The sequence below is a fragment of the Abramis brama genome (assembly GCF_963993115.1).
Source record: "Abramis brama genome assembly, chromosome: 11".
Lineage (NCBI taxonomy): Eukaryota > Metazoa > Chordata > Actinopteri > Cypriniformes > Leuciscidae > Abramis > Abramis brama.
In genome coordinates this window covers 12,051,130-12,064,250 of record NC_139973.1, presented here as the reverse complement: position 1 = coordinate 12,064,250, position 13,121 = coordinate 12,051,130, and the positions used below count along the sequence as shown (strand labels likewise).

Sequence of the window (13,121 nt, the reverse complement as noted above, 5' to 3'; positions counted from 1 at the left end):
AACAAAAGTTGCTTTCACTGATGGCAAGAAGGGCCTAAAGGTGGAGACGAGACACAAGTCAGCTTTATACACTCTCACTTTACATATACATGCACATAAATTTTCTTATACTGACACTCTTTTGCCTGAGGGCTTGTGTACAGTACCTCTCTCTCTCTCTTCTTCCCTCCCACATTCTGGCTCTTTGTTTCTAGATCATTACTTCTTTCTCACCTCACACTGTCTCTCCGCCGTGATAAAAATCACAACATAGTAATGACCAGCCCGCCTCCCCCCGCTTTCCCACACCACCTCCACCACGCCCCCAGCTCTCTCCATCTCTCTGCTGCATGGATGAATCTGGGCTAACACAAACTAGCACTTTATAATGAGTGTTCCTCCAGGGGGGCTGGTCATGGGGCTTATCCAAAGTGAAGCGATTCTTTTTCCCTCTATTTATGCAGCAGACAGAGCAGATTGTTCTAGCACGTCTGCCACTCACCATACGCCATCCACCCTATAAAGGAAACTCTCATGGATGGGCCAGGATTTGCTTCCTGAATTCCAATGCGCATGTGTCACATGCGTTTAATGTCCCCGATCCCTTTTACCCAGTCTTTCCTTTACCCTGGTAATGATGTCGCCCGGCTGAGTGAGGCTCAATGCACATGAAAGGCAAGCGAAGAGGGAGGCTGACCCATTTTGAAGGGTTTCCCCTACAGCTCAGCCCAAAAGAGAGCTGACACAATTGGGCCACTGTGACACTGCTACTGCTGCGACAGTTGCGGTGTCAATACCAAAAGTGCATACATACCTCGCGCAGATGCACGCCCCCCCGAGATCCATTTAGACATATCATTTAAAGAAGCAGTTCATCAAAAATGAAAAATCTGTCATGACAAATTGAAACTTTTTACAGTCCGTAATAATCAAAAATGCTATTAAAGTAGTCTATAAGACTAATGTTGTATGTTCAAAGTCTTCTAAAGCTATACAATGGCTTTGAGTAAGAAAATAAAATGTAGGTAAAATATGTGCGATATTCACTGATAGTCTTCCCCTCCAGTCAAGTGGATCACTGATTCAGTCAAACAAACAAAATTAACTAATTAATCAGTCATATTTGTAAACAAATCGTTTAAGATCATCAGTGAATAAAGACTTGCATACCCAGCATTGTTATGTCTGTACCTAACACAAAGCTATTGTATTACTTCAGAAGATCTAAAATGTAGCGTACAAGTTGTATTGACCACTTTAATGGTGCTGTAATGGAGCTAAGATTCTTTATAAATTAAAAAATAAAAATTATACACACACACACACACACACATACATATACATATACATATACATATACATATACATATATATATATATATATATATATATATATATTGACAGGCATTCCCTGGGAATCAAACCCATGATCATGTGATTGCTATATATTAGGGTGAGTAAATAGACATTTTTTATTTTTGGGTAAAGTGTTCCTATAATTGTATCACATCATCTATTAAACACTCAAATATACTCATATTTATGATGAACTCAATGACATGCTATACTGCATGTCAAAAATAGCTAATTAGCCTGTTAGTAACAAACTGTTTACTATGCATCCATCTTTTCCAAAACATGTCAGTGTGATTTAATCTATTACTGTTGAATTCCTTGTTGAAAAAAGCATCTGCCCCTCACTCTAATTGCACGGCATATTAGCTTTAATGCACCAGTCGTTTTCATGCTTTTAGAATGCAGTACACTAAGAGCAGTAGCCATGTGACCCTTTTAAAAGACAACCTTGTAACTAGCTGATTGAGCTTAGCACAGATGGCACCTTGAACATTGGCCAACAAAAGAAGCAAAACACAACAAATGAATGCTAAAGAGGGGAGAGTACCATCTGATGCTATAACACCCAGAAGTCGTAAACCACTGGTCAATTCACTAGCAAAATGGACCCTATTAAGAAAACAAAGCTGATAAAAACAAGCTCGAAGCAACAGGTTCTTTGGACTCAACTTGCACACTTCCAGCTAATTCACTTCCACAGATGGACTATACCATACGTTAACAAGCTCCATAAAACACTGCCATGTTTAACAGTGACGTTAATGTACTATTAATCACAGGCATTTTGGATAATGTACTGGTCCCATAATCAAATAAAATCATGTAGACGAGTTTGAGGACAACATCATGGAGAATCAGGAAATTGGCAGTGGCAAGTGTTTACAGAAGCTCCTCTTATCGTAACAGGCATAATAAGAATAGAATAGAAAAATAACCTGAGAGTGCTTTGTACAAACACAGTAAAATGGATTATTATGACAATAACAATGTACAATACACCGGTTTTCAGTACAAGGGGATTTCAGACAATATGTAGATAAACAGTAAAAGAGTCTGTAATGTACCAGCAGAGCTCTGATTAGAGTCTTTGTTCTGTAATCTTTCATTGTTAGCATATTTCACAATACAATGTTAGTGCACGTTTGACAAATAAAACTCAAGGAATATGCAGCATCTGTACATTTTTTACCATTTTATAGAGGACAAAGGGGAAAACAAACTGAATTTAAGTTCTATGAGTTTCTGCAATCATCCATAGAGAAAACACAATCAATAAGTATCATATCTCACTGAGGCGGGTTTACTGAACAATCTAGGGATTTATGCACAAATAAAAGGACGATTCTACAAAGAAGATCATTTTCATGCTAATCTGTTTCCAAAAAAGAATCAGGAAAAGTTTAACTAGTGCTGATGTTATGAAGGTACCAGAAGTTCCTGAGGAGTTGTTTGTTTTCTAAGACTTCATAAATTATCTATAATGCTATATATGCTATTTGCAGTAATTCTAATTTGCAAACCCGCTGAATCAATAAACATGAAGCTGGACAGCATAACACGCTATATCTTAATACTGAAACACTGGTATATAAACAATTATGGTCAAGAGGATTCTATTTTTTACACTCTAATCTTGTACTTCATAACTTGCATGTGAGAATCTGGTTCAAGAGCTCTTTTTTTTTTCAAGCCACAAATATTTATAAAAAAATAACAAACAAGAAAATGACATTTCTCTCTCTCTCTCTCTCTCTCTCTCTGTGTGTGTGTGTTGAAACAGAAGGTCTCAACAGTTGTTGAAAATGTATTAGAGCCTCTTTCATTGACCCACTCTGCACTTGAGTTGGCAGATCTGAGACGTGCCCACCGTCTAAGCTTCTCAATTTCTATGGACTTCAACTGGAATCTTTCTACTTCCTTAACAGTGTCTCATGTAGCTGTCTTCATACATAGTATCACAGCCATTCAGTGGCATCCTTGATTGTTATATAGCAGTGCAGTTCTCTCCAGAAAGGCGAGCTACAAAAGGGAAAAACAAAAGCTATTTCACGGCAAGGTGGCTCTGAGGCAATATGCTTGATTTGTGTGGGTTGTTGTAGGTGTGGTGTGGTGTGTGTGTGTGTGTGTGTAAGAGAGCACATAAACATAGTCTTCCTCTTTAAAATCAGATGGTAGTATAAGAAATATAATTTGGAGACCGTCATCCATCAAACATGGGAGGTTGTTCTTCTCATTGAAGGGAAACAAAAAACATGAAGAAACGGTAAGGTTTTTGCAGGGATAGGCTTTCTAAAAATTCTTCGAATCCAATAGGATGCAATATATCACAACGATGCCACAAAACCAATAACAGACCTGACAGATGTGTCAAGAGCGGTTGTGATGTTGTGTGGTGACATCTCGGATCGAGTACAGAATGCGCTGCTTGAATTGCAGATTGTGATTTCCTCTCATGGCACTCTATTTAGTTGCATTTACTAGAAAATAGCATCAATCTCAACCCTGAGATATGTTGTTAGTCTGAGTGAAATGACAATTTCATGTTATTCTGATGGAAAGCCTGAAGTTTCCCGCCGGATCCATGAATCCTGTTCTCATGGAAGCACTCCGTAAGCTAATATAACTCCCGAAACACATGAAAACAAGCAAATCTTTGAGATTACATGCAAAAGTGGATTGAAGAGCACTACATGAGGTTATTAAGAGTGCTGTATGTTTAAAAAAGGAAAAAGGTAGGAAAAAAACATGAAATGCCTGTATAAATAAGTAGTGAAATCACAGGAAAATATTCCACTGCTGCAGGAATTCAATTACTTAATGTAAAACAATAAACCAGCAGTCTAGCTTTTGCTCACTCTCAATGTCTCTCAAACAGTGAATACATTTGACATTTTTATTCTTACTAGTAAAAGGAAAATTGTGTTGCTTAGTGTAATTTGCGAGTGCGAGCGATTCTCTACTTTATACTCTTCAGTATAAAGCTAACGCACTTCGCCAGTTTGCAAATGCATGAATTGTTGTGGTAAACACATCAGTTGGACTTTAAAGTAAATTCAGTTTATACAGTATATGACATACATTTGTTTGCATGTTATGCCTGTAAATGGAGCCTCAAGATGGGTAAGGCTGAATGCTGTAAAGCTGAACTGATTTCAGTACCATGGACAGCTCAACGTAGCTACACAGTCTTCTCAATGCTCACATCTACAAATCCACTCACCTCCAATATCCGGCCGTAGTTTTTTGTCATACTCCTTTAGTAAGTTGTTTAGTATTTGCGTTGCGTCTGTCTCGTGGGTTTTGGGGGCCAACATTTGATTCACAGTAACGTCGTCATACTCATCATCCTCAGAAGCGGCTGTTTGAAAACTAAAGAAATAAAAGAAAATGCATTTCACACGTCACCATTAGGGTCATTCTCTGTGTTTCAATTCAATAATCAATTGTTTTAAAGACAACATTTGCAATTGGTTTTAACTAAAAGTATATCTGTCAGAATTTAACAGTTACAGCAATGTGGAATAACAGAAGTTCATTAGTCCCCTTTTCAAACAAAACTTTCTATTTTTTTTGGAGAGCACAGAGGACTGGTTAGCAATCAGTCAAAAAAAAACAAACAAAAAAAAAACAATATGGAAGTAGAAAATGTTTCACAGTTGCACTTAATGACAGTTAAAGGCTGGGTTTCCCAAAGCACTCAGTAGACCTTTAGTCACATGCAGAGTAAGTAGTTTCCCAAAATCATCATTATCCAAATAGCATGTAAAAACATTCATAAATTAACTACAGCCTCTAATCACACATGTCCATTACATGCCACTTAAAATGGATATTTCTCTCTATTTTCAGCATTTTATCAGAGACCAGAGGGCTAATTAAATGAATGTATTTTGTAATTTTGTAATGTATTAATGTATCATTGCAAACCACTGTACACTATATCTGAAAATAACAACATCAGTGACCTACATTTATATGCCAACTTTCTGAAGGCCTATTTTAATAAGTTTAAGTAACTAATTGCAATAGAGAGGCAATATATTCGTCATTATGGTTATGATATTTCCCAAGGAAAACCAAGTTTAAATAAATAAAACAAATTCATAGAGATAGACAAATAATTGGCTTAATTATTATTATTATTATTTAAAAAAAATCATAATACATTTAGTTAGCATTAGTAAACAAAAAGATAGAAAGAGAACATTTTTAAGATTTAGAAATAAAATTAAACATCAGTTCTAAATATCAGTTATCTGACACTTAAACATTAAAATAATAGGAAAACTGATCAAAGAAAAACAATATCGTTAAACCTCTACAAATATATAGCCTACACACACACACACACACACACACACACACACATATATATATATAACAATGTTAACAAAGGACATTTGAGTGACTCGAGTGACAAGGGCAGGTTCAAATGTGCTCCAGTAGCCTTTGGTAGTCTGTATAACAGAGACATAGTCACATAGACACAAGATGCACGATTCACATCTCGTGCAAATTATTCATCACAAATTGAGCCAATTCCTACCAAAGCCATTATAATTTCAGCCAATTCATTTCAGAACTTTTTAACAACTTTTAGAACCTCGACAAAATAGCATGCAATTTCCACGTTTTCCATTTTCACGCTATATATATATATATGGATAGGAATACAAACTTTTGGACATACTTAGTTCAGCACCTTTGGAACTGACAGCTCCGGTAACGACGAACGCATGCGTTATCTCTACCGGTAAATAACGTAGGCTACGACGGTAGCTAAAATTATTTTAAAAGCATAATTTTCTATATTATCAGGAAACCCAGGCAAAGACCAGTCTAACAGATTACAACCAAAAAGATGATGTTTAAATACATGACAGTAAAGTCTTACAAAAGCGCTGAAAAAATAAAAAAATAAACTATGCAAAGATTGAAATAAATAAACAAAGTATTTTGAACTTCTTAAAAAGCACAAATCAAAAGACTTGTTGTTAAACTTAGGTGCTCAGTGCGTGCATCACATCTTCATCGCCAGATTGGTGATATTATGTGGCATCAGGCTAGACTATGCAGAAGAAATCTGCTACGGATAAACAGAATTACCCTTATGAACAATTAATCCATGTCAAGACAAAGAGGGTAGAACGTCACTTACCATGCACGAAACACTGACAGAAGTAAGAAGTAGAGGAACAATTTGGTGGACATGTTTTAGGTGAGATTGACTCCGTGTTGAATGTGGCACACTGCACGGAGACTCTTCTAAGAAGAAGGAAAAAAATAGTGACAGAGATGCAGCCTTTTTCTTCCAGCTTCAGTTAAAACAGTGGCGAGTAGTCTAGGTTATAGTCCAACGGGAACGGTAAGACCTCCTCGGCTTAGTGTCCGGTGCTTAAAGTTCACTTGCATTGGCAATTAGCGAGATCAAATAATAGGAGAGCCCCTCCTGCTCCTTGAAGTTGCGCTGCCTTAGATTGCACCACCAGATACACATAACTGACGTTCACACAGAGACAGAGCGCAAACTTACAAAGTGGACACCTTCAAACCTCTAACGCATCCGTTAGTTTCTCCAAATTACGTCATTAAAAAAACAAAGTCTGCTTTCCCAGACGCTTCAGCGGAACTTGAGATCATCTTCGGGTACATCTGATATTTTCAGCGTCAGAATGCTTCGAGGAGATACATTCAGAAGCGGCTGTTTACAGTATCAGCTAGGTAAATGATTACCGCGCGGAATATGTGTTCGAAATGAAAATTGGCGCATAATTGCTGCAATTATTTGCACGTGCACTGATCGCAGTGCGATTAAACCGATAATAGAGCAAGATTGGGGGTGTAGAAAATGTCATCATCCAATTTAGAGTCGAATTCATTATTACAGCGTATTATTCATTGCATCGCACTCTATACATTCTGATGTTTCTGGCATATATATATAAATACAAATGCAGTTTTCTGTACTCTGCCATATTATTGCAAGTGAAATGTCATTCGTCGTTCTTTATTTCTTTCTTTTACTATCTGACTCGGATATACATAACTACTGCTGCTAATTTAACCTTTAAGGCTGGAGAAATGTCTATCCATACTTTGTCCTCGCATTGTCTGTATGAGCAGGTGCACATATGCAGTATAATATTTGAGAGACAGCGCCGACATTTATCACCACAGGCAGCTCCCAGTCGCCCACGCACTTTGGAAAAAAACAAGCCATTTCTCTCTGGCTTTGCTCTGCGTGTTGTGAGATTTTTCCTGACTTCTTTCTAGAAAGTTCAGTATATGTGGTACGCTTAAAAAACGCCAAAGGCGATTCAACTTTTGATTATTTTGAAGAAGTCTTTTGTGACATTTAAAAAAATACTAATATATAAATGACGAGTTTCATTAAAGCTGACGTGTTTTTGCTCCAGTTGGGTCAATTAAAAAAAAAAAAAAAAAAAAATGGCGATTGTTTCAAACAGGTTTCCTCGCGCACTCCCCGCCGTCTGCCATTGGTCAGCAAACAGATCGTCCCGCCCCAAACACACGCCATTGATCGAGGCTACGACGTGCTTGTCGGGATCTAATGTTTGGTAGCACCACAAAGCAACATAGTAGAAACATCAGCCTAAAATGCCTTACATATAATTGTCTCTAAATATAGGATAAAGTATTTAACATATAACAAATTACACACTTCAGCTTTAATAACACATCAAACTACATGTCGAGCTAATTCGCTTTGTTTTCAAGTTCTTATGACGGTGTCGTGTCTCCCTTTTTGGGTTAGTGAGAGCATGAACTCGGCCAGTTCAAATGCATGATAGACTATCCTCTTGTGGCTGATTACAGTAATGCAGATTGGAAGTGCAGCACACAGTTAAACCACACATAGGCTACTAAACCAAACCAAAGTGGGAGAACAAAAATGGAGTGCAGCTAACCACAAGGAAACTCACTAGAATTGAAAACTTAATTATTGATGTACAATCAAAGTAGTGCCAAACCTTCTAGTGAAAACAAACGTGCACTTTTTAGACCACTTTGAATTTTAAGGAAACAAATGCAAAACAAAAGCCTGTAAAAGAAAAATGATTCAAATCAATTAGAAAAAAAAACATTGATAGTGAAATGGATGGAAACAAATACATTTTGACAATAATGATGCAAATGTTACAGCGTACAACTGTTTTGAATACTATGCTTTTAAATCATTGCCAGTTGTGACATCTCTATGCTTCAATTGTGGATGGTCAATATGTTATCTGTCACTTTCAAATGTATTCCATGTTAACAATCATGCCACTACCAGTTTAAATGGTTTTCAGCTGTCATCTCTGCACAATAGATTCAATCAAAATAGTGACATAACCAAACCCTTTTTAATAAGAAAAAGCATTTTCAGCTTTAGGATATGCAATCTATGTTTTTTTTTTCTTCTTCTCACTAATAAAATGAAAGCAACTGGGTATCTATCCACGATACAAACATAAATCTGTGATGACATATCTTAGTGACAGCTTCTAAACTCTACACTAGCGGAATTCCGGTCCGGCATCAGGAATAGGAATCCAAGCTCTCACTCCGCCACTCAGGGGATTAAAGGTTTAAAGTCCATTGGCATGCTGTGCATTATTGTGTGAGGGATAAATTCAGTATATTGGAGTGGCTTACACTTGCCTTACATGTAATAAAATGAAGTAAAGTCTTTATGTGAGCCCCCAACAAGACTGTGACATATTAAATGAACGTCAGTGTAACTCTGAAACAAAGCATAGTTTAACATTCATAAAGCTTACTTAAGAATGGTGACAAAAATGTAAATGCGTAGAATACACAAATTTAATTTGTATATTCTTTGTACTTCTAAATGTTTCTTCTATTTATATTTATACTTCTTCTTGTATATTCTTTGGACATCACACACTGAGCACAGCTGCCAGTGTCCAGCAATATGTTAGTATATAGCACTCGCAATGCAAAAATGCAGTCACTTGGTTGCACTGGTGCTAGTTTAATTTGGTACTATGTATAGGAGCACTGGTTGGAAAAAGCAACTTAAGTGAAGCTAAATCCTTCTCAAACAGATGTGGGCCAGATGTTGCCGGCACACAGGACCAGAGGAAGGATTCCGCATCCTCCCTGCTCCAGGAACTCTGGTCTTGATGTGTGCATGCTTGTCTGAGAGTGAGTGTGTGTGTGTGTGTGTGTGTGTGTGTGTGTGTGTGTGTGTAATCCATACATTATGGGGACCAAATGTCTCCACAAGTATAGTAATACCAGTAATGTTTTACCTTGTGGGGACATTTTTAAAGCCCCCATGAGGAAACAAGCTTATAAATCATACATATGATGTTTTTTTGAAAATCTAAAAATGCAGAAAGTTTTCTGTGATGGGTAGGTTTAGTGTAGGGGGATAGAATATACAGTTATACAGTATAAGTATAAAATCATTTACACTTATGGAATGTCCCCATAATGATAGGAATACCAGTGTGTGTGTGTGTGCGCACGCGTGTGTGTTTTTTTTTTTTTTTTTTTATAATCCCAGGAGTAATCCCAGGAAGAATCCTTCTTCCAGTTACAGTGGCTTCTGCAGCAACTGTTCCATTAGGAAAACATCATGCTAAGCTTGATGTGCACAGTCTTATTGCCATGATCCTGTGAATAGCAGCCATGAACCCAATGAACATAAAACCCCTACAATATCACGGCACATGGTCCAGCGCAAACGAGCAGCATACTATTTTTGATGTAAAAGTCCTTGTTGATCTTCGTTCCTTTAACTGAGCTCATCAATGTGGGAAAATTTCCGTGTAAGGTCACAAACATTCTAGGTCAGGTTAATTCTAAAGATTGCATAAGAAATGTCTTTGAACAGAAGTAATTACAGAACTTGGTCAAGAAACATATCAGGCAGAATTTATTGCTTCAGACATGTATGCTTTGAGGAACAGCTGTACATTTCTGGAAACATCCATTGTTGTAAAAGGGCACATTAATGACTCACTTGAACACTTTTCATGATTCATTCTCTTATAGGCCTGAGTGGCATACAGAAGAGAGGAGCTTAATGGCTCTTGTAGTTGGCCTCTTGATGAGCTACACATCATCCATTGGGTCACTTAGTTCTTTGTGCCGTCTCACTTCCATGTAACAAGTTCAGAATAGAATGATTACAGGATAAAAACCAAATCTTCCCGAGTCACATTTTCGCAGTAACAAGGTCATTGTTCTTTCCTCCATGTAATTCCCCAAGTAAGTAGCCATGCATTTCAGTTGAAGGCCAGAAATGGCATTATGGTGTGACATTTCCATTTTAACATGCTTGACAACAGCAGGTTCCACCTTTCTACTGTATGTCTGACCTTCTTTCTGTCTTCACATTTTGAGAATCTGAAAAAAATTTGTCTATGTAAATATTTCGGTTACACTTTATTTTAAGGTGTCATTGTTACAGTGTAATTATATATTTAAGTACTGAGTAATAATAATTAACAACATGTACTAACTATAGGGTTAGGGTAGGATTAGGATTTGGTTGAGGGTTAATTGCATGTAATTATGCATAACTTACTCTTATTACTATGGTAAGTACATGTAACCTATGTAACAAGGACACTGTAAAATAAAGTGTTATCAATATCGCTTTTATTTCGTTTTCAGAACTTTTTACCTGATCATTTCACATTAGTCTTGGTAATGCAAAAAATATCGCTAGGTGTCAACATTTAAGGCTTTTGCTGACTCGTTCCAACCTCAAAACCCACTGACCAATTTACAACACAGAGAAAAGTATGAAAATGGCTGCCACCTAAACAGCATGAAAAGCCAAGTTAAAAACTATTAACTGTAAAGAAATGGCATATTCTGTCAAAGCCTACAGTATTTCACAACACAATCTGCGTTTTCACCATCAGCAAGCTAGCTTCCATTCATGTCGCTTTGGCTGCACATTGGGGTAGCGTAGCAGAACCATTTTCAGCTCTTCCTCACTAATGTTAAGCCGCATCTACATTAAAAGCAAAGCATAAACAAGCTATGTACAAATGATTCGAAAGTCTTAGCTGCAACCCGACCTTGTTCACCTTGCAGAATATCTTGGTCTTAAGTGTGAAAAGCTTCCTAAGGTGCACAATTCTATTGAGCTACTTCAAAAAAGCTTAGAAAAAATGACAAATGAAAGTGAAATCAGTAATTGCGGGACATTCCCGAGTACTCATATGAAGTAATCCCTCTGAAGGCAACATTTTTAGCATGTCTAAAAACATAGCATAGCATCTGCCTGCCTTGCACCACTGATGCTAAAGCTATTAAACATTAAGTAGAGAAGCCTCAAGTCCATTAATACAAAGCAAGGGTTTCATTATAAGCAATTACCCATTACAACATAGTAGAAAACGGTTTTTGCATAGCATTTGGCCTTGCTGTACTTCTTTTCATAAATAATTTTTTAGTCTGTGATAAATGTTGATGCCAAATGCATAAATTTTTGTTCAGGTCCTTTGGAAACTTTTCATAAATGAAATGGTAGCTTGTATGGCACTCATTTCATTGTAAGATGAATGCAATTACGATGGAAGTGGAAACCAGGGAAATATAAAATAAGAAGTCAAGGCAAATATGGCAATTATATTCCCATGCAATTTATGATGTCAGGAAAGAAATGCAAGAAGAGCACTCCTCTTATAGGTTAGCGAAGTGAGAGGTGCAGTAAAGGAGTGCTCGTCATCATTTTCAGCGAGGATAGCATGTTGCTGAATACTGAAGTGGAGAAGAAAAAGAGGCTATGAAGGGAATGTTGCGGTGGCGTCGGGTATTTTGTGTGGGTTAAACGGCACCTTTAATCACCGGTTCCCTGTTGAGGTATGTGGCCCAGTAGACCAAGTTAAAAGTCCCAAAGAGGACCGGGAACACTATCCGGGACATCTTGTCAATTTTGCTGACACTGTTGTAGGTCTTTTTGGGGTCCATTGCCGGCTTGGTCTCAGTGCTCTTCAACTGAACAGTGGTGCTGTTGGAGATGGTGGAGATAGCCGCATCCTTTGTGATGTTGGGGGTGAAGTTAACTCCAGATGAACAGGCATTGTTCGGCTTTTTGGAGAGTGCCAGTGGGTCTTTTTTCTGTGGTTGAGAAAGGTGAGGAGAAGATATTTTTAGAGTCAAGAGATTTCAAACAAGATTGTCAGTGTAAGAATGAAGCTGCTAACTAGTTTGGAGAAAGCCCAGATAATGAACCAGTTTGAAGGTCATACACTTCTAATTAAAGGTGAAATACAGTCAAGGTTAACAGAGATCTGACTCAGAACATTAAACAATGGCCTCCGCAGGGCCAGCAGAAGAAATTAATTAATAAAGCAACAGTATAATAATGGAGCAGTCGAGACTGTGGTTCAGACTGTAGATTGAACTTGATTTACTCAAGAGTATGTGCAAATGACTTTGAGGCAGTTTTTAAAGTAAAATGCCATTTAGTTTATCACAGTAATCTTCTGTTCTCAATCAGTGAGACTTTCTGAGACATTACATACTATAATTACTTTAGACTGAAGAGAGGACGTGGTTACAGCTCTAAAACTCCTGCTGTACCGCATATATCCAGTACTTCCAGTACTTTCAGGTGGGCAGAGGTAATTTGTCACCATGCCAATGAACAAAAGCATTGAGTTGTTTATAGAAAGCCCATTTACTATCTTGGCTTAAAGGAATAGAGCTTTAAAGCTTAAAAGATATGCAAAAGCACCATTAAAATAGTCCAATCAAGCCAAATGTGATGTATTACAAGTCTTCTGAAGCCATAC

The 13,121-nt window shown here is 37.4% G+C and overlaps 2 protein-coding genes across 3 annotated transcripts in view; both read right to left on the bottom strand.

Moving 5' to 3' along the window:
• gabrg3 (gamma-aminobutyric acid type A receptor subunit gamma3) overlaps positions 1 to 7,452 on the bottom strand; it is a gene marked incomplete at its 3' end in the record, with an annotated part of 124,336 nt that extends 116,884 nt beyond the window's left edge. Inside the window, exons 1-2 of the mRNA XM_084128016.1 lie at positions 6,494 to 7,452; positions 4,556 to 4,704 (exon numbers count right to left, since the gene is read on the bottom strand). Coding sequence (XP_083984142.1) covers positions 4,556 to 4,704; positions 6,494 to 6,546 — 202 coding nt within the window. The 5' untranslated portion in view covers positions 6,547 to 7,452. The remainder of the gene's footprint in view (positions 1 to 4,555; positions 4,705 to 6,493) is intronic.
• A 2,774-nt stretch (positions 7,453 to 10,226) lies between these two features.
• The window catches only part of gabra5 (gamma-aminobutyric acid type A receptor subunit alpha5), a 39,376-nt gene continuing 36,481 nt past the window's right edge, over positions 10,227 to 13,121 (bottom strand). Inside the window, exon 10 of one of the 2 annotated variants that reach the window (XM_084128014.1) lies at positions 10,227 to 12,444. In XM_084128014.1, coding sequence (XP_083984140.1) covers positions 12,151 to 12,444 — 294 coding nt within the window. In that variant the 3' untranslated portion in view covers positions 10,227 to 12,150. The remainder of the gene's footprint in view (positions 12,445 to 13,121) is intronic. The other variant, XM_084128015.1, reaches the window with a different exon arrangement.